The 23557-nt window shown below is 35.4% G+C and overlaps 1 protein-coding gene across 1 annotated transcript; it reads right to left on the bottom strand.

Annotated features, from left to right (window-relative positions):
* Positions 1 to 22507: 22507 nt before the first annotated feature.
* Positions 22508 to 23164, bottom strand: LOC115875295 (piggyBac transposable element-derived protein 3-like). The gene has a single exon (XM_030890715.1). It carries the CDS (start codon positions 23162 to 23164, stop codon positions 22508 to 22510), a length of 657 nt encoding a protein of 218 aa, XP_030746575.1.
* Between the last annotated feature and the right edge of the window lie 393 nt (positions 23165 to 23557).

Here is a 23557-nt window from a genome sequence, read left to right as displayed (position 1 = left end):
ACGCAAAGACGATGACGAAGGACGGTATATACAATCAGTCTGCAGTCCGATCAGTCGTACGTCGCATTTTATAGGTCGCACATCATAGTACGTACGGGTTTTGTTGCTTGGCATTTTCCCCTTGGAATTTTGCATAATTTGCTTTTTAAACGCATATCGTATAACAAATTAGTAATCGTTATTAACATGCATTTGTCATTTTTTATGGACAAATTTTAGGATATATGGTTTCTTTAAAGGAGTTTCTGAAAAAATGAAAATTAGAGCATTTATTTGCTATATTTGAAGGTAAGAGACATTTACCTAATGCACCTGTTTAGATAATGCATTCGTGACTATATATAGAATAAGAATATAGGTATCGCTTTTTTTATGCGAATAATTACAAAAATTTTAGAATTTCAAGTCCTCGTATTAAAAAATTCAAAATGTGACCAAAGCTTATGATTTATTTGCTTTACTTTGATTTATTTGATTAATCGTGATGTAACATTTTTTTGTAATTTGTAGAGTGATGAACAACCCCAAAAAATACAAAGGAGTGAAGAAGCAGAAATAACTATTATCGAGGAAAATAATATCACTTTACTTACTACAGACAAGGAAAACCTAAATTAATCGGAAAATAATATACCTCGTAATATGCCTGTATATGATGTATAGACTTCTCTCAGTCAATTGTATTCGGTATTGGTTTAAGATAAGTGTATCTTTAATCAAGAAATGTCCCCTTTCAATCAAGAATTTTTGCATGAATCAAAGAAACAATTGTTCTTGTAGCAAGAACTTCTTTACATATTCATTTTGGGTCAAGAATGAAATACTTTGGACAGATAGATTATTCTATTCTCTAAAGTAATTTTTTAAAGCTTATGAAAAGATAGTTAATGCTTTGGGCAAAGAAACGTCGTTCTTGGCCCTATTGAACAGCGCCAATCTTTTGGGTCAAAGTCATATATTCATTTCGACTGAGAGATCCTTGTTTTCAGTGTGCGTGTCAAATACTCGTCAGCGAGTAATGGCAGTATGTATGTATGTATGTATGAGATTTCCTATGTCTCGTATTCCGATGTACCACACGGTATAGTTTACTTATCATAAATGGAATCTATTTATATCATAAATAAATACAATTAATATCGCTAATACATTTCAATTTAATTCTTCTAACAAAAACGTAAAAAAAATCGATAAATGTGAAAAGACCAATTAATCTGTTACTCTATCTCTAAAAGCTCAATTCCCAAAAATACGCTATTTTTCGGCGGCCTCTCCGCAAAAATCTAGTCACCTGCGAACCGGGGAAAAAAAGAGAAGAAAACGGGAAAAAAGCGACCGCCGAGCGACGCGTGCTCGTTCTTCGGAAAACAAATGAACGCGGCTGTCAGTTGACAAACTGATCGAGTTCAAGTTCAACCCTTTCGCGCTGGGGAAAATACGAGCGGGATCTGATAAATGGCGGAGTGACACGAGTGACTGATCCGACAATACAAACACTCAAATACGTAGTAAATTCATATCTGCGGTCGGAGTTGGTGGCGCACGGTCGCTCTTTAGATTGGTGGGGCGGGGACGAATTGCACGATGGGAAATTTAAATACGATTAAGGATTATCTATAGGGATGTTTAATAATAAAGTGCGTTTTATGCGTCAAACATAATTATATTGATACAGATTAAATTAAAGTTAAAATTTATTTAGTTTTCGCTAGAACATACACTGAACCAAAAGTCGACATAAATATAATGAAAAAGTTCATTAATATAATGAATTAAATCATTAATTTTGAGTCGATGAACGATTTTATTGGCACAATGAAAAGTAATTCATTAACTCTATGAACTTTAAGTTCATTAAATCAATGAACAGTGTTCATTAATTTGAAGAACACATTCATTGGTACAATGAACAGATTTCATTAAGATTTTATGAAATTTATTTCATTGTATTAATGAACCGTTATCATTAATACAATGAAATAATTTCATAATCTATTTAGTTATACATTTAAAAGTCGACACTATTAGGAACTCTTGTTACACCGTATAATCGATGATGAAGATCGCTGTCATTGATATGAAATGTCATTGATAGTCATTTCCCAGCCAACTACCTGAACTAATTCTACTATAAATATATTTCCATTTGAACAAGCCCTTAGCTACAAAGGTAACAAAATTACTAATAGTGCCGACTTACTTACGAGCACAGGAAATTTTTCCATTAGGGATTATTAATAAAAAACAAGTGCAATAAACTAATAATAATTTATTAAACTCCATATAGCATATACAAATTAAAAATTAAAAAAAATCGAATCGACGAAGAGAATAGTAATGTTATTATTAATTTTAGGGTAAATTATATTAAGAAAATTAATTTACCAGTCGATATCCTGAGGGATTTCTATAAAAAGACCATTTCTTCATTATACTAGCTGTATCCTTAGACTTGATAACTTCTAGACGAATTTGCAACAGGCTTTCCAAGTCGCATCAAGTGGGTCCGATGTTAAATTGTCGAATTTGAGGGCTTGAATGCAGGTCTCAACATCTTCTTCCGGTTCTAAAAGACGTATATCAAAATAATTAAAATGCCAAATATTAAAAGAACATTCGAATTTACCGTAATCAGTTCCATGCCTCGACTTGTTACTATGTTTTTCTTCTTTTTATTTTTTATCTTCTGAAACATATTTGGAAACCTCTGAGCTGAGCAGCGGAATCTGATTTGACAACACAACAAATTAACTACAATACGATAGGACTTTTATTTAAAATATTGAAGAGAACACTTACCGCTCTAATGAAACTAAAACCTCACTGAATAACTCAACTACACAGACGTTATTAAAGTGCCAAAGTAACCGATCAACATGGCGGACATTTAAGCCCTAATATTTTATTCATGATATTAATAACCGCGTACATTAATATAATGTAGTGTGTTCGTTGTATTAATTACATTGTTCATTGTCACAATGTACGACTCATTAATCAATGATTTAGTACATTAATATAATGAATATGTGTTTATTAAAGTTTTAGCACTAAAATAAAAAAACGCGTTCATTGGGACAATGAACGCGTTCATTATATTAATAAAAATCTTACATTAATTTAATAACCAGATTTTCGTTATATTGATAAAATTAGATTCATAGTATTAATAAATCGGACATCGATCTATGATTAACAAATCATTATATTAATGAAAAAAATCATTGTCCCAATGAAACAACAGTTAATAATCAATGTTCATTAATATTATGAACAATATTTTTTTCAGTGTAAGTATCTTGTTATAAATATTGAGAAGTTGTCACAATGCCTATGCTTATCTATTAACCAAATAGCTATGGTAACTGACCTAATTAACTGACCCACTGACCTAATTATCGCCATGTTTTGATATTTTTTTTAAATTACGAAACTGAAGGAAAAAAATTCCAAAATAAATTATTTTAAATAGTTGTTTAAAATCTGGAAAGGCTCCAATACATCTCTTTTTAAATGGCGCACTTCATTTACGTTGGCGCACTTAATACCAAAGTAAAAGTAATTTTTCAAGTTAAGAGTTGAGGTCATATTTATTTACTAATATAATGTTACTGTTTCGTTTATTCCATTTTATAAAAATGGATATTAGATACTCTATAATTCACTAATAATGTTTATATCTGCATTATTTTTCGTTGATATCGGAGATGTTCTTAATTAAGATTTTATTTTGTATGGTTATTTATTTTAAATGAATAATTGTTTATGTTTATTAATAATTAATAATTATGTTTTGCAATTCCCAAATAAGCTTTTGCAAAAAAACAGAGTTTTTTTGTGAGGTGACTCCTTCTTACAGTGCCATACTCCATACAGAGCGTCGGCTACCTCTCGCATGTACTTGTGATGTGTGTCATCAGTGTTTCACAAGTACACGGGACCTACAGTTTATCACCGAATCCGAACGGCACTATTTGAGAGGCTGTACAGAGTGGGTCAAATTCGACGCTTTTAAATGGAAACAACCTTTTCTATAGGAGATAGACAAAAACTAATATCGGTGTCTGGAGCTCAATTTTTGTCAAAAACATGATGGTGAAAACCGCATATCGATATCTGTTACCGTTTCGGAGTTACGGGGTGTTTTTCAAAAATATGCATTTTAACAAATCGCTGTAACTTTTTTGCTATGGAAAATTTTGTATTTTTATGCAAACATTTCCAAAGCACCTTTTTACGTAGAATTTAATGGTTTAAGTATAATTTTTTTAAAATTAATAATTTAAGAATTATCAACAGAAAATTTGATTTTTTATATGGGACACCCTGTATATTTTTAATTAGCTGAAAAGAATTTAAAATTACCTTTCCAAAAATATAGCACACTTGATATTTTGTTATAATCCCCTTCGAAATACAGATTTTTTAAAAGTTCGCCACTTTTAACTAGTAGGCTTTGGACCCCTCATTGATGATATGCTCTTAATGGAACTCGATAACATATTTTTCCAGCAAGACGACGCACCGCCTCTGAACGCTGAAGTTATCAGCAAATTTCTGCAGCCAATTTCAAGAATAATTGAATAGCTGACCAAGAGCCCAGCCGTTGGCCGTCGAGGCCGCCTGACTTAGTGCCCATGGATCTAATCCTATGGATATATTTGCGAAAGAATAAAGGTTCCTTATTCTTCTGTATAATCTAGACAAGAATTAGAAATACTTAGCAGTCATGAGAGGGTATCTTTCACCCCCACTGAGTTAATGAATTCCGCAAGAAATGTTCAAAAACTGCCCCGTCTGTCCATAACAGAAGACGGTCGATATGTCGAACATCCAAACCAAAATCTCATGTCCTGGTTTGCTATTTATTTTTATTGTTATGAGATATAGTTTAAATGTGTTGATGTTGGTTAAATATATTTTAAATTGTTATAAAATTCTGCATCTCTCATAGCAAATATTATTTTCGTTTTAATTGATGCTCACAGCTAGAATTTTTTTGCATTACAGCCGTTGCGGTTCAAAGCCTACTTATTTAAAGCGGGCGAATTTTTATATACTCTATATCTCGAAGAGGAATCGAGCAAAATATCAAGTGTGTTATATTTTTGGAAGGTAATTTTAAATTCTTTTCAATAAATTAAAAATATACAGGGTGTCCCATATAAAAAACCAATTTTTCTGTTGATAACTCTTAAATTATTAATTTTAAAAAAATTATACTTAAACAAATAAATTCTACGTAAAAAGATGCTTTGGAAATGTTTTCATAGAAATACAAAATTTTCCATAGCAAAAAAGTTACAGCGATTTATTAAAAATGCACATTTTTGAAAAACACCCCGTAACTCCGAAACGGTAACAGATATTGATGTGCGGTTTTCACCATCTCCTATAGAAAAGGATGTTTCCATTTAAAAGCGTCGAATTTGACCCACCCTGTACAAGGCAAATATACTCAAGGTGGTTTGTACGATTGTGGTTGTACATTTTCCTGAAGATAATCGAAAATATGAGTCAATTTATTAAAGGTTTATCTTAAATTTTAAATTGAAATATCCACTAGTGTCATATTTAATTTTCTTGTTAGCCTTGTACTAATAATTCGGATTTTATGGCTAACTGAACTGAGATATTCCCTTAATGTGACGATAACTGGGACATTTACAATAAATATATTTCGTAAATTCACTTGTGGGATTTTCATTACGTTCAATTGACTAAAAAGTATAAATCGTCCTTTTATAATCGTAAAATCCCATTTTTTTCTTAATCTGCTTAACAGATTTTAACAAAGTTTGATAATTATTACTTTTTGTCATGGAAAGTAGGATGCTATAACGTAAGAGTATCAAAAATATCGGTTAAATTAAAAAAGTATATATTCGCCATTTTTCAATGTTCGTCGAATTTTAGTTTGTGGACGATTTTTTTCTTGATTAAGATTTCCTATTTCTTTTACTTCAAACAATCCATCATCCTTTCCTTTCAATAAGCTTAGCAACTTGAACAACTTTCTCGATTTCTTTTAAGAAATTTGAAATAAATGCGGATTTTGCACAAATTTTGACCGGCTATAGAAACTACCATCAAGACCAAGCAGCAAGGGACGTGGCAACACCGTGAGGATTGCTACAGCTCAAAGGCTGTGGCCAGTGGTAGATTGCAGCAATAAGACAAAACAACTACTAGTGTACAAAAAACTAGTACTCATAATTGTAGCTAGGAGACGACACACTGGAATCTCGTCATGTAAACATCGTGAGATGGAAGATTTCCAAGGACGACTACTGTAGAGAATGCGGAGAGGAAGAAGAAACCATCAAGCATCTGCTGTGCCACTGTCCGGCACTAGAAAATCGACGCTTTAGAACTTTAGGGCACGGTTATAACGTTTTTTAAACAACTACCACTGCGAACGGCAGATTTTCATCGGAGAGCAGTCGTGGACAAGGTATTTCACTGGAAAGAAAACTAATTAATAATAATAAACAAAAAAAAATAGATATTGGGCCTCAGGCATGTACAGAGAAAGAAAACACAGTTGTATATTACTTAAAACTAATGACTATATTTATTTATGATGTTCTTTGATAGTAAATAACATTGTAGAATTCTAGCAACTATAGTGGTTATATGTCGAAGAAAGTTATCTTAAAAATGGTATTAAATATGTTCACCGAAAGTCTATGGAAAATACAATATAGATAGAGCTATTAAAATATAAAAAAAGGTTAACTTGTTAAATTTTATGCGATGTTAAATCTGAGATCTTGCAAGCCGTAGATACTAGAATCTATGTCCGGTTATTCATCTTTAAAATCACGCAATAGATATATACAGAAAGTAATACTATTACAAGATATGTTGGTAATGAAACCTAAGATCTAAGTCATATTTTGAATACTAAACTGACATAAAAAGTTTAACCACTAGACGTAAAGTCTGTACGATATTATTCAAGATGTATGTTATTGTTTTAAGACTGAAAATGTAAATGTAAAACGTAAAACCAGCACTTAAATCTACACTTAGCTGTTCATTCTTGAATCAATCCTGTTTCAAAGAGTAGCAGCGTGAGGTGGGACTCTTATCTCTGTACTGTCGCTCGGCCAATGCAACAAAAGGGGCCAGGATGAGGACACCATGAACCAATACAGCCGTAACTATCGACTAGACTTAAAAACAGCAGCGAAGCAGCATGGAGCTTACGCTACATCCATACTGGGACAATCTGTACATGAGACAAACCATGCACACAGTGGACACTCGTCCATAGGACATCCTTACATAGGATAGTCCGTACCTTGGAATCAATACATATATATGGGACACCTGCCCATACCTTGGACATCCAACCATAGGAAAACGGTACAGGGGAACACTACCCGTACCTTGGAACACTACTAGGACGTTGTATAATGCCCGTACCTTGGACACTGTCCGTACCTTGGACATCCAACCATAAGACCCTAAAAATACGAAACTCTTGTTTAAAACCAAACAAGGTCTAATAAACAAAATAAACCTACCTCGAAACACTTCCGATGGCTCAATAATAAACAAAATAACTGTCCCCTCCTCCATTCAACATTCTGGAGGACAACAGCAAAAGTACACCAACGTGTCAGCAAAATACAAATACGAGTTAAGGTGGGCGAATCCCAAACTCTACCCTAAAAATACTCAATAATAATAACGAATCTAATAAAGATAATAGCTCATCTTTACCTGTAACTTCTAAATGGCAGCTGATTCGAATTATGCAGCAAGATTTAAATTACCATTTCTAAAAGCAGGGCTCTGAAGGTGACCGTCCGGCCAGAGGCCAGACCAAAATTAAGGTTAAAGCGCAGAGAGCCGCCTTGAAACGATCTTGACAGCCCTCCACAGAAGCAGTGAAGCGATAACAGGGTTGTTGACTAGAGAACGTAAAAATTACGCCAAGCGTATCAAATAAATTATCAGGCCTGAACGATACGGAAACCGGTGACAATACGCCAGACCTCATATACCATATACAAAAGACATGTAACGAACTAAAAACGTTACACGGATTTTCGGAGGAACTAGAGGAAGCAGTAGAACCCAACATCAGCGACATCAGGAACTTTGCAAAGAGCTGGAAGTGATAAATCACACGGATACGGATAATATCACACAGATATCCTCTTTGGATAATATCACACAGGGTACCTAGATGTTTTCCCCGAGCGATCATGAATATGTCGTCTGCTTACCCTATGCAGTGTATTCTCGCTAGAGTTAATTGGTCTAGTAGTTCATCCATTACCAAGCTTCACAGTAGGGGGAGGTCACTCCACCTTGTGGAGTTCCTTGCGTTGTTTTGGCAGCTACAGTTTTGGTACTTATCTGGGCTTATTCTGTCCGTGTTACAGCCAACACAAAGCAGAAGCCCAGATGGGTACCAAAACTGTAGCTACCAGAAATGGCAGACAAACTAAAACAGTGGAGTTGTATTAAGTGAGAAGGAAAAAAATATAAAAATTATACAAGTTAAAAATGATACTTAGCTGACAAAAGGCATTACAGGCAACAATTAGATAGCGAACAGGTTTTAAAGCTGAGTAAAAACGAACGCGTAAGGCGAAGTTTTACTCAACTACTACAAATTCTTAACCCTGTTTAACTGTGCCGTTTGTCCCGTCCCCATCCAGCACCTCTGCCTACCCGGCTTGATGGATGAATGTGCAAACAGTGCATCCGGCGGTTTCGGTTGGCAAATCGGCGGCGACGTCGGCGTCGTCGGCGACCTGTTGATGCCGGGGCCGACGGACGGGATGCTGCCGAATGCATCATCACCATTAAGCCGGGAAGAGAGAGGAACGGGCGAAAAAAATCGGAAAAAAGTCAACCTGACACTGATATGTGTTCGACAAATTAACGCTTGCCGCTCGGCTATTTTTTATCGGGTCGGAGCGGCATTGTCTTTTCGAATATGTTCGCTGTTTTATGCCTGGTATTTCTGATGAACGAAATAGTCTCTCTATGATATGAGAGTTTATAAAATGCTTTCATATCAATGTATAGATATGTGCATTTATTAAGAAAAAATATTTTTTTACACCAATGAAGAAGGAAATTAAAGATAAAGGATTATATTCTATCCGTATTGTAGTACATTTTTAGACAACTTCTTTATTTTTAAGATTTTGATGGCCAAACATCAACAAAATATTCCTTATGTTTGGACTAAATTTTCTCGAAAATAAAGACATCATTTAATGTCCGAAACAATTCAACATATGGCCAGATGGCATGCAACTTCGTGGTTATAAATAGTCTTTACATAACATCTTTACGGAGGGGGTTAATCTTTTTTTGGTATAATATAACAACACACACCCTCCGCATAAGAGTTGAAACCAACGCAATCAAAACTCTTCCGCGTAACTTTGTGGATATACACTGAGAAAACCCGCTCTATACAATTTTTGTATAAACAAAGTTTTATTAATGCATACATAAGTTTATATAGTCCATATAAAACGCCTTTTATAATAGTAAAAGGACCTATTGTATCAACATAATTTGTATAATTGGTATATAATTTTTAACTTGTGGTCATAAAATAACATTCAGAATGTAAATATTACATATCCAGTATAAAACAAACTGTATTGCCAAAATTGAGACAGATACTATTATACAAATATTTAACAATGGTTATACAAAAAACTAAACAGATTTTAATAAAATTGTCGAATTTGGCCTGTATGCAAATATTTGTATACAGTTTAATGACATAATACTTGTTGGTTTGAAAGGGTGACGCCTTGTGTGTAGTGCCTTTTGTGTTTGTGTGAGCTGAATGCCGGAACCTATTTTAGTAAGTTTGCCCTTATTAAAATCTGTAATTATTCTTATTCTACTATGTACGTATAAGTATCTGAATATGCATTTTAACGCATGAATATTTTACATAGGCTCCCTTTCATGGAGATTGGTGTCGATATTACCTACCAGCCATCTTCGTTCTTCATCTTCTTGCATCGCATATTATAGTGTACGCAATTATGGAGTCTTTTAATTTTATTATTCGATTTTTTAAGCTTAAATTTTGAATTTTTTGTAGTTTTTTTGTGTGGTCTGATTTGCTATTTAAGTTTTTATTTTCTAGGTTATGTTTTATGTTTAACGCTGTGTTGTGTTAAGCAGAATTTTGTATTTATTTGGTAAATCCGACAGAAATCTGATGTAGTAGTTTAAAAGTTAAACATTTTTTTGTGGTTTTTGTTTAAACCAAATTGAAATATAGGTTTTTGTTTTTGTGGAGGTTCAAATATATCGCAATAAATTATTATATTAAAAAAATGCTTTTAATTGAACACGCAACAAAATAGACAAGCCAAAAATGCTTTTTGTTCAGTATCCAAAGCACTCCTATTTCTAATGCAATATTATATTGAGACTTGTTCAATATAGAAAAATCTTTAGTATAGGTACCATTTTTGGCCTGCAGGTATATTTAATTATAATTGCCATATTTTGTTTAATTATTTCGGACATAGGCCGAATTCGGCATCTGCCCCCTATACATTGATATATAATTTATATGGTTTTTTAATAAATTTGAAAAATATTTTATGGCAAATGCTGATGTTCTGGAAACCTTAATCAAGCCTTAAAGCCAGTGTGTTTGGAATTTTGGGTGTGGCTTAACACGACAGGATCGGGCTAAGCCAGGCAGATTTCTGAAATATAATATATATTTCCTTCGGCCACATACCCGCTTTACCCGACCCCTGAGAGCGACCCGAACAGTACAGCGCCTGCGTAATAGACTCTTAATCTCTCCCAATATAACAAATTAATTACCTACTATAGTATGTTTATGTTTATTTACATCTTTTCCAATATAACAAATAATGATGTTTATTAATAATGTAAAGTGACCTTCAGACGCGATAGCGATCCGATGTTATTGCATTCTGCAAGAAAAAAATCCTATATTTGATTATTTTAGTACCTACTTATATCAAGGCTCTCATAAAAGAATTCTTTAACTTTTGTCAAACTGTTTATCAGCGAAACCTCTTCCTCCTTTTGATTTATATCGTTAAATTTTGAGATTTTTTTTTCAGGTACGCTTTAACTGACATCGTCCGATTTTCTTTTTTTATCAGATATCCTTCATTTTTATGTTTTGAAATATTTAAACCGAACGCGAACTACCGAAGTACTCGTAATTTGTAGTCTATATGTTATTCTGATGTATAAGCTATATCATTGTAAAGTTTCATTAAAATCCATTCAGTAATTTCTGCATGAAAAGCAAAGCCGTGCAGACTGAGATAGCATATGCAGATGATAGAACCGGTAGAAGACGCCAGATTTGAGTTTTTTTGCAAAACCATTGTCTTGGAGACATATCATGTCGGATATTGCAATACTCTCAATATATAATTTAAAGCTTTTGCATTAACAACAAGTCCTGAAGCCAATTTGGACTTATGGTATTCAAAAACTTTGGGAATGTACCAAATAAAGCAACCGAAATATTATCCAAAGATTCCAAAACAAGGTGTATTCGCAATGGCAATCTACATAAGGGCTTAGAAGTGGATGAGGTCGACAACGTTATCAGGAAATATGCTTTAAGACATGAAGAGGGGCTCCATCAGTACATCAACACCGAGGCCCACAAGTTCCTGGATAATGATGGCTTAGTTAAGAGACTGAAAAGAACAATACCATTTGAACTAGTGTAGTGAAAAGTGTTACTACAGCCTAGTGCATTCTAATATAATGCTCCAACATAACTGACAGAACCAAAATTACTATCATAGGAATAGTGTTTTGTATTTAATCGTAACAAATTGTAACGTTTTTAGTTCGTTACATGTCTTTTTTATATATGATATATGATGTCTCGCGTATCGTCACCCGATTCCGTATCGTTCAGGCCGGATAATTTGTTTGAGGCGCTTGGCGTAGTTCTAACGTTCTCAAGTCGACAATCCTGTGCTGCTCTGTGTGTATTTATTTCCAAGGTTTCGCTCTCCGCGCTTAACTTCACTTTTTGTCTGGCCTCTGGCCGGACGGTCACCTTCAGAGCCCTGCTTAGAGAAATTGCAATTATTTAAATCTTGCTGTATAATTTGAATCAGCTGCTATTTCGAAGCTACAGGTAAAAATGAGATATTATCTCTTTTTGATTCGATATTTTTATTGAGTATTTTTAGGGTAGAGTTTTGGATTGGTCCACCTTAACTCGTATTTGTATTTTGCTGACACGTTGGTGTACTTTTGCTGTTGTCCACCAGAATGTGTATTGGAAGAAAGGACAGTTCTTTTGTTTATTATTGAGCCCTCGGAAGTGTTTCGATGTAGGTTTATTTTGTTTATTAGACCTTGTTTGGTTTTAAACAAGAGTTTCATATTTTTAGGGTCCAAGGTACGGGTAGTGTTCCCCTGTACCGTTATCTTATGGACGGATGTCCAAGTTACAGAGATGCGAGCCCACCTCACGCTGTTACTGTTTGAAGCATGATTACATAAAGAACAGCTAAGTGTCGATTTAAGTTCTAGTTTTCAGTCGATTTTCAGTCTTAACATAATAACGTACATCTTAAATAATATCGTGCAGACTCTGTTTAGTGGTTAGATCGTTAAGAACATTTATGTCGATTTAGTAGTTACAATATGATTTAGATCTTAGGTTTCATTACATTACGTCTTGTAATAGTATTACTTTCTATAAATATTATTATTGCGCTATTTTAACAGATGAATAACCAAACATAGATTCTAGAATCTACGGGTTGCAACATATCAGATTTAACACCGCACAAAATTTAACAAATTAAATAAAGTGATGCTACCTTTCATATATTTTCTATAACTTTGCACGCATTGTATTTTTCCATAGTCTTTTCATGGAGCGTATTTAATATTATTTACATACATGGCTTTTACTCGACATATAACCACTATAATAATTATTAAAAGTGTACAATGCTATTTACCATCAGAATACATCATGAATGAATATAGTCACTAGTTTTAAGTAATAAACAACTGTGTTTTCTTTTTATGTTCATGCCTGGCGCCCAATATTTGTATTTTCGATTTATTATTGTTAGTTAATTTCTTTCCAGTGAAATACCTTATCCACGACTGCTCTACCAACGAAAAGCTGCCGTTCGCAGTGGTAATGTTTTATACAAAACGCTACAAAATTAAGTCAAAAACAAATAGCTTATTAGTAAAATTTTATCAGATTGCAATACTAAATTGCCAAGGGTGATTAAAAAAATATATATTGTGCACCAATCTCTCACAATAAAAGAAATCTTTAATTATTCGAATTAATATCGTTTGGAGAAGAGAATAGACAATCCTCGAAGCGAAGGCATCTCTAAACGACAGGCGCGTTTAATTAAGAGAAAGGTAGAAATATGAATGATATATATCCGGTCGGTTATTGCCGAGCCGGCCATAAATCGGACTGGAGTCGGTGGAACGGTATCGGGCGAAAAGGACGGTGTGTGCCCCGGGTTACCTCCCATCACTCGGTTCGCGGACGCATAAATCGCCGGCCACGTCACGGCAAAAATCCGCCCAATCGCCGCCGACATAACTCACTCGCGAACCTATTTATAACTGTCGGCCGAACGAGAGACTCCCACTATTTATACCGATGGCCATCCATACCGAGACGAGCTAGCTCTCTTACATTTCAGAGATGTATAAATGCTTATATAAGATGCTATCTCTTCCTTTCTATCCGCTTATTATTTATTTGTTTTGAATTCCAGCGAATCAAAATTAAAATATGATGATTTAGAGTTCTACATTCGCCTATGTACCCAGCATTTATTAAGCCTGTATTGTTTGGCAAAAGTAGTAATTTACATAATATGTTCATCAAGGTGATATTATACCATACATACCGCCATTACTCGCTGACGAGTATTTGACACGCATCAGAAGAGGGTCACGCAAGGCCTTTTCTTTCATGAACTTTTCTGTGACTGAAAAGCCCGATACGGGATGTTCACGTATGTGACACTCTCGACCTCATTACTTTGTTGCCTCTTTACTTTTTGGTTGTCGCTGTTAACTGAGTTTACAATTCTTCTCCATTGAGTTCTATTGTGAACTTCCCACTCATTCTGCATGTTAATCCCCTTTAACTTTTCGTGGAAAATATTCTAGTACCCTTTGAGTTGTTCACCGGGCTCTTACTGCCTACAATACTGCTACAATACTGCTCACCATAAAGCAGAGATTTTGGTATGGGGTTTTCTTGCATTCTGAAAACGTCACCAGCCCATTTTAAGTGGGAACCAATATTCTCGCAGTTAACTTTTTCAAGGACCGATATGTTTGATACATGATGGAACCATTTGATTCTTAAGAATTGTCTAAGGTCTCTCTGTTGCAACTTGTATGGGCGCGGCGGTACGGCACCCAGGTTTCGCTTCTATATAACATAGTGGGGATTATTATTTCTCGGTACACTGCAAGTTTGCAATGCGTTTTTTTTTGCTCAAATCATGATTGGAGAAAATCCTGTCTTTCAATTTTCAGAATGCTCTTGAGGCGCTTCTAATCCTGTGTTGAATTTCAGAGTCAACTGATCAAACTGCTGAGGTTATTGAATTCCGCTACATATTTAATAATAATAATAATAATAATAATAAAAATCAAAAGGAACCATGGGAATTGCGATTGGAGATAGGAATAGCAAGTATACGGGCTGATATCGGAAGAATACATCAGTATATAGAAGGAAATAAAAGCAAAAAACAAGAGAAATCTATTTTAAAAATCAAAGAAAAACATAAAAAGCACGCTGAGCGAAATCCGGACAATGAAACATTGCATGAAATATTAGATACTTTGAAACAAAAATTAAAAGCTAAAGCTGGTAGAATAAGGAGATATCGTGAATCCACACAGAGAAGAAAACAAAACATGAAATTCAACACCAGCCAAAGAGCTTATTATCGGAATTTGAAAATAAATTCAAATCAGCCTGTTGGTCCTTTACCTACCGAAGAGGAGATCGAAAACTACTGGTCATCAATATGGTCTCAACCAGTTAACCACAACACAGATTCCACTTGGATTAGAGATATAGAAGCCGAATTGTTTCATCTGCCAACAATGGAACCTATCACAATAACATCAGATTTGGTTGCTGAAGTAATTAGACTTACACAAAACTGGAAAGCAGCGGGCCCGGATGGAATCCACAATTTTTGGGTTAAGCGACTGAAAAGTACACACACTTACATTGCTAAGTACTTCACAACATTTATTGAAAGTCCAGAAACTATCCCCGAATTTCTTGGCAGAGGTAATACATACTTACTCCCCAAATCCGAGCGATTAAATAATCCAACAAAATACCGACCCATTACCTGTTTATGCACACTATACAAGATCTTAACGGCATGTATTGCAAAAAGTATCTACAAACATGTTGAAGATAATAAATTACTTTCTGAAGAGCAGAAGGGTTGTGTCAAAAAATCTCAAGGATGCAAGGAACAGCTCATAATAGACTCAGTAATACTTGAGCAAGCAGCTAACAAACGACGAAATATCTACACGGCATTTATCGATTATAAAAAAGCCTTTGATTCGGTACCGCACTCCTGGCTCCTGAAAGTACTACAGATATATAAGATTGACCATAAAATTATAAATATGCTTCAACATTTAATGTCTACGTGGAATACAGTTCTAGAAATTAATCAAAACCAAGGAATAGTCATATCACAACCGATTAGTGTCCAAAGGGGTATTTTCCAGGGTGACAGCTTAAGCCCTTTATGGTTTTGTCTGGCACTAAACCCCCTGTCTTCGATTCTGAATAAGACCGGCTACGGATTCCATATAAAGTATGACAAGACTCAACATCATGTTATCAGTCACTTGATGTACATGGACGACATTAAATTGTTTGCAGGGAATGAAAAACAACTTCAACACCTTCTTGAAATTACAAAGACTTTCTCTAAAGATATCCAAATGTCCTTTGGGTTGGACAAATGTAAGCTACTTAATATAAAGCAAGGTAGAATAATATCTAGTGGATTCGACTTAGGTGATGGAGATATCATCGAATCCTTGGAAGAACATGAGACCTATAAATATCTTGGACTAGCTCAAGGTAAACGCTTACAGCACAAAGATATTAAAGAGAAAATCACCTCTATATATATTAGTAGACTGACGAATATACTTAAGTCTAAATTAAATGGAAAAAACACATTTACGGCTATCAACAGCTACGCAATTCCGATAATCTCATATACTTTTGGGACTATAAAATGGACGAAAACAGAACTTGAAAATATCCAGATCAAAACGCGAACTACACTAACAAAATTTAGGGCGCATCATCCTAAGGCAGCAGTTGAGAGATTAACCCTCCCACGCAATAAAGGTGGGAGAGGTCTAATTGATTTAAGGTTTCTACACGCCAAACAAATCTATGGTCTTCAACAATACTTCCTGCACCAGGCATCAGGTCTTCACCGAGCAGTAGTGAGAGCAGATAACAAACACACCCCTTTAGATCTTCAACATGCCGTTGACATCAGGCTCCCATCGGATGTAATCTACGAACGAGAGAAAGTCGAGGAGTGGACTCGAAAAGTACTGCATGGGAGATTTCCGCATGAGCTTAACCAAACTTATGTAGATCAAGATGCGTCGAACAAATGGTTATCTCAGGCGGATTTGTTCCTCGAAACCGAAGGTTTTATGTTATCAATCCAGGACCAGGTCATAGCTACGAGGAACTACAGAAAATTCATCCTAAAAGAGCCGAATGTAGTAGATCAATGCCGAAGATGTCATGAACCTGGTGAAACTATCCAGCACGTGACAGCTGGATGTCGAGTGCTAGCGCCAACCTCCTACCTCCAAAGACACGACCAAGTAGCGAAAATCATTCATCAAAAGTTAGCAACCCTTTGTCATTTAAAAGAAGATATTACACCTTATTACAGATATGAACCTGAAAATGTGTTAGAAAATGCCCACTTTAAACTCTACTGGAACAGAAGTATACTTACTGACAAAACAACTCCGCATAACCGACCAGATCTAACATTCACCATAAAAGAGAGGGCATTAACTTACCTTATAGATGTCGGGATTCCTAACACCCATAATCTGCAGTCTACATGGAGTGAGAAGTTAAGTAAATATACCGCACTAGCTGAACAAGTTAAAAGTTTATGGAAGCAAAACGAAGTGAATATCGTACCCATTATAATTTCATCAACGGGCGTAATACCAAAGGCTCTCCACCATAGTTTAAAAAAGTTAGATCTTCCACCGTTACTCTATATACAACTCCAGAAGGCTGTCGTTCTTCAAACAGCAGCAATAGTAAGACGACACCTCAATCTTTAACAAACCAATAGAGTGTTAGAAACTTGCATCACCGCCGTTTCTTACATATTATACCGTACAAAAATACGTGCGCAAACGAATAATAATAATAATATATCATTTATTTGTAGTATAAAAAAATTACAACAATATAGTAACTATTATGCAATATGTACTACAAAAGGACTAAAATCAGTAGAACTGTTTTTCATTTAGCCCCAAACAATAATCATAATAAAGAAAAATAATAATAATAACAATATCTTGATATGCATTAATAAATAAACGGGGAAATTCTTAGGCTTAGCAGAAATTCAACAATTATAATGAAAACAGTATATACCTGGAAATACAATAAAAGAAATTAAATGATAGTAGACAAAATAATGAGGTCTGGGATGAGCATTTTATTCTCAGAGTTTTTACTCCCTCTTTCTGCAGGTCAGACGCTGTTAAGGTGCTTTCTGTATTTTGACTTGAAATACAACGGATTACATGCTTTAATGTGGGGTGGAATTTTATTGTATAGATTATATACATTATAAGAGAAAGATCGCATAAAGGAGGCAGTTTTGTGAGCAGGAGACGAAACGAGACCAGCAAATCGCAGATAAAGCGTGTGCACATCTGTTCTAAACTTTATTTTTTTATATAAATATGGTGGAGTCTTTGTCAAAATTATATTATGGAACAGATAACAGGCATGCAACTCTCGACGTTGGGTCATATTAAGCCAATTAGTTTCTTTCAGTTTAAAACTCACTGGCTCATATTTTCTTATGCCATAAATGTATCTTAGACATGATTTTTGTGCTTTTTGAATTCGATTGTTATCTTTCACAGTTAAGCAAGAACCATATATGTAGTATCGCAGAAATTAAAATTTGACAGCACCAAAGCATTCGTTAACATAGTCTTTTGGCTATGTGTTAAAATATGCCTGTGTGGATATAACAATCTAAGACTGCTGCATGTTTTTTTCAAACACTTTGTTACATGGCCTGTAAATCGAAGTTCCGTATCAAGCTGCAATCCTAAACTCCTTGCCGACCGCTTACATTATAAAATCTGATTGTCTATAGTTAACTTTATATATTGCTCCATTTTGTGTCGGTGCTTGCCAAACATCATAATACAGGATTTTTTAGGGTTAATTGTAAGGGAATGCATGCCTGACACGTCAACCAGTTTATCCAAATCAGACTTAATTAGTTCATTAACCGATAGACAATCTTCCGGAAAAAATGAATACCTCAGTTGCGTATCATCCGCATAAAAATATGATTTGCAATGATTTAAAGAGCTAGTTATATTGCAGGTATATATACAATAGAGTAACGGGCCAAGCACAGACCCTTGTGGTACACCACAATGTACAGTTGACAGATCAGAGTCACCCAGATCATTATGGACATATTGTTGCCTTTCACTTAGGAAGTGTCTGAAAAGATTTATTGCTTGAGTATGAAATCCAATATAATGAAGGATATAAAATAACGTGTCATGATCAATGCTATCGAAAGCCTTGGAGTAATCTAAAAGAATCAGTGTAGATGTTTTTCTCAAATCAATGTCTCTCAAAATGTCAACGAGATCTAGCATTGCATTGTTACAACTATACCCGTTTCTAAAGCCTGATTGTCTAGCTGGTAAAATGTCATATTTGTTTAAATAGTCCCTAATTTGATTTGCCATAATTTTCGAAAGGGGTGATAGTATAGAAATTGGTCTTATATCACAGAAATTATTTACTGTAGCTTTTTTAGGAAGTGGGGTTACTCGGGCTATTTTCCACGATCTTGGAGAGACACTATTTAACAACCATGTGTTCACAATGTTCAATATGAAAGGTAATAAATGAGGACAACAGAGTAGCACCATTTAGATTAGATTCTTAGAGGTGGCTTTCGGCCTGATCCACTGCGACCTTCTCAGATCTATTGTGGTCCTCTACTGATCCTTAGATTACATTCTCCAGTCCTATCCTTTTCACAAAGTTTAGCAACTTGGAGACTGAACCCTCCATGTAGCTCCTTGGCAATGGCCTATCATTGCCTATTACCGGGAACCGCACATTTGCCAGGCTGTCACACCGACATAAAATGTGTTCTGACGTTTCTTCTTCAGATTGGCAGAACCTACACATAACTTCGTCTGCCAATCCCATCAGCTTTAGATGCCTATTTAGCTTACAATGCCCTGTTATTAGACCTACTACAGCTTTGACTGTCTTTCTGTCCTTGCTTATCAAGTCTACCGTGAATTTTGGCGAATGTTCTACAATGAACCTTTTCGCCTGTCTCTGCCCTGGTGAGTTTCTCCACCATTCTAGAGATTCGTTGGCCACCCATCGTTCCGTGGCCATTCTCGTGACCGCCTTTGCAACGCCGCAGAAGGGTTCTGGGCCTATGAATGGCATTGATGAGCCTTGCTTGGCCCTTTCATCTGCCTTTTCGTTACCCTTGTGACCCTCGTGCCCTGGCACCCAGGCCAACGTAACAGTGCTACGTTCGCCCAAAGTATTCAGAGCACGCACACAGTCCCACACTAGTCTAGAATTGACCTCCGCGGAGCTGAGTGCCTTTAGCGCCGCTTGGCTGTCTGTGAAGATGGCCACAGAACGATTTGTTCTTTGTTGCCTTATTATTTCTTCTACACAATAGTGGATAGAATAGCACCATTTGAATGTTTAGATCATCTGGACCCATTGCATTTGATTTAATTTCTGTTAAATATTTGATTATAGTTGATTCGTCAACTAGAGAGAATTTAAATAAATCGGAAGTTTCAATGCTAATATTATTATTATAGTAATTAACCAACTCCTTGTTTTTCCGTTTCAACATTTCTCCGATTTTTATAGCATTGTTCTGATCTTCCGGGGGAGTGCACATGATTTTAGTTTTGAAGATGTTCAGCTTAAGGCAGCACCAACTAAGACTCATCCCTGCCTAACTCCTGTATTTGTTAGGAAGGGATCGCTCAGTGATTCATGATATGACACTCTCGACTTGTTGTTAGGAAGGCTTTTACAGAAATTTGTTGGGTAACTCTTTCATAATTACCCAAAGAGCATCTCTGTTCACAGAGTCGAAGGCTTTTGTTAGGTCGATGAATGCAACATAAAATTCAGACTGCTGCTCTTTTACTTTTTCCTGTAGTTGGCGGATGGAGAATATGGAATCGACGGTGCCACGGTTGGTGCGAAAACCCGTTTGCGATTCTGGAAGGATTTATTGCGACTCTGGAAGGAACATCAAGGTGATATTATGAATCGCTGACTCGCGGTCATTGAGAGTTTGTAAAACATTCCATCTTCTCAAGCTTCTTCTTACTCTTTGCGTAATTTCTCTATAGGTTATAGTTAAAATCTCTGCCTTATACTATCTTCACTTCGGATATCTGATTCCAATATAGTTGTTTTATTATTTGGATGTCCTTCTGATCTACCCCGATTTCTCGTAGTCGTGCCAGAAGTAAATCGTGCCTGACATTATCAAAACACTTGACAAACTAAAAAGCGGAAATACTATACCGAATTGAAAAAACAAGACTTTCTTAAAAAGTATAAAATCAATAATATTCATTTCATTCTTAACTGCTGAAATGTTAACTCTGACTGAAATTTATTATAGAAAATTAACCGGTTATTACATACCTATATGTTATATTCAGATACATAAATATAGCGAAATATCACGTCTAGTCTCGATTTGTCTATCTTTCGATCTCACTCGCGCCCTTTAAGTCGACTAGTGAACGTCGCCCAACTTTGCCTATAAATCACAATAATCGGTTAATGTTACTTAACCTCGTGATCTTCGAGGGCCTTATCTACGTACGCAAGATAACACCTGAAGGTAGATCTAGGCTAAAATGTAAACGATTCATTATGCGCCGGCTCGAAGAAAGGGTTGCGATTCGGCTGCACTAAATTATAAAGTTATTACAGAACGACGCCGATCAGACTCGCCGATAGCGTTTGTATAGTTGTTTGATGGGATTTCGGCCAAATTAGTTGGTTAGGATTTATAGAAATGAGAAGGCGAAGTTGTCAAACCTACCTTATAAACAGAAATGTTTTAATAACAATACACAATACCGGGTGCATCTTAAAAGTGGCTCACTCCTATAGCGTTTTTATTTTTTCAGATAAAAAAACGAGATTGGGTATGTTAGTATATGACATAAATTAGGATTGATTGACGTATTCAATTGTTTTCTGTCACTTACTGTTTCGCCGAAAATAACTTCAGCTTTTGATTTTTAAATAGCACCCTCGGTATTTTTTTTTACTTTATTCGATAGAAAATGACATTCTAAATGGAATGACATAACATATGTCAACTTTTGACATTTTTGTTTAACCCTTTAATGCCCGAATTATTTTTTGTAGAAAACTAATATATTTTTTATATTTTTGAGACGATAGAAGGCATAGGTGCATGGTTTGTATAAAAAAAATTACAAAGTTTTAATATTTTTTGTAAAAAATGGTGTTACCATATGGTTACGCTAGGCGTTTGCGAGAACAAATATGGCAAAATGATTAAAACAAAATATAAATGCAAGATAATATTTTATTTAGTATGGAATACAGCAAAACATTCAATGCATAATCCTACATTGCACTTCTGGCACATGGTCCTAACATGAGAAATGCATCCCTCACCCGCACAACGTCTGCGTTTGTTATTTGGAACAGGATTTACCAAATGATTTATGCCGACATAACGAAGTCCGTCGGAAACTCTGTTTAGAGATACTGACATCGGTGATACAGCCGGTCTTCCTGCTCCTCGAGGTGGAACACCATGAGTTTTAAGATAAGTTTGAACGATCGATCTTCGAAATTCTAATTGAGACATACTTCTATTTGATTTTCGGTAAATTTGCCAAGCATTATGAACGCTTACGTCGATAGTCCACGTAAAAAGAGACCACCACCATTTTTTACCACGTACTCCAATACGATATTGGCCAATATTTTGATCCATACGATCTGTTCCCCCCATATAGCTATTGTATTTTGAGATAACATCAGGTCGTTGTACCTGGATATGTTTCTTTTCGGCTTGAGAAAAGCGACAAACATTTTCAATGGGTTCAATTCCAAAGCAAGTAGAGGCTACATCACTACACTATTATCCACCCACCGCACAATGATGATACCATCGCTTTTATCTATAATGGATTCATGGGAGGCTCGTGTTCTTTTAGCCATTGTTTTTTTTTTGTTAGACAGTGGAATATTTTTTGGAAGTCTGTTATCCCTGACCGTTCCAGTGGCCTGATATCCGTTATCTCGAAGAAACTTGAATAAAGTAATTCCGGCGAATAAATTATCAACATATAATTTATATGGATGAAATCCTTTCACATTTACCAATTCATCTAGCATTACTACTAGTGGAGCAGCCGATTTTCCAAATAATGTTTCATACTCTTCACATCGACGAGGATTATTACCCTGGTACATCTCGAAATCAACAACATAACCCGAGGGAGTGTTAAGGCACCACATCTTGTACCCGAAACGGATTGGTTTGCCCCGAATAAACTGTTTGCATCCGTGCCTTCCATAGTATTTAACCACGCTCTCATCAAAACAAAGATGTTCTTCAGGTTCAAATAATTTTAGGCAATTACTTTTTACTTTGTCCATAATTGTGCGCAGTTTCCAAATTTTATCTTTAGCATCGGGTTGTGAATTGTCGGCGAAATGGATAAAACCAGAAAATTTCCAAGAAACGGTTTCGTCGCATAGACTTGTAGACGAGCTCATCTCTCATCTCAGGTCCCTCATCCCAATAAAATATTTTTCCCTGAAGTTCATTATAATCAGTGAGAATGAGGATACCTAAGAAACATTTTATCTCTGCAGCAGTAATTTTGGGATCCGGATGATTCATAAACAGTGCATATTTTCTTGACTACTCTACCAAAAAATTTATGATTTTGTCATCAAAAAATTTCTCGAAAAAGTCAACTGGGGATAAGTCTTTATAATTATTATGTGAAGTATTACAAAAAAGACGCTCAGAAGGGTGCAAGTCTCCTTCAACCCATTCGATATTCTGAATATTGGGACGTTCAAAATTTTTACCTGGTAGTGTTGCCATTTTGTTTGACAATGGAGCTATCTCTTCGTTATTCTCTACCTCCGAGCATCCACCAA

This window comes from Sitophilus oryzae, unplaced genomic scaffold (assembly GCF_002938485.1).
Source record: "Sitophilus oryzae breed Bouriz unplaced genomic scaffold, Soryzae_2.0 scaffold_1368_pilon_pilon, whole genome shotgun sequence".
Taxonomy (NCBI): domain Eukaryota; kingdom Metazoa; phylum Arthropoda; class Insecta; order Coleoptera; family Curculionidae; genus Sitophilus; species Sitophilus oryzae.
This window is presented reverse-complemented; position numbering and strand designations above follow the sequence as displayed.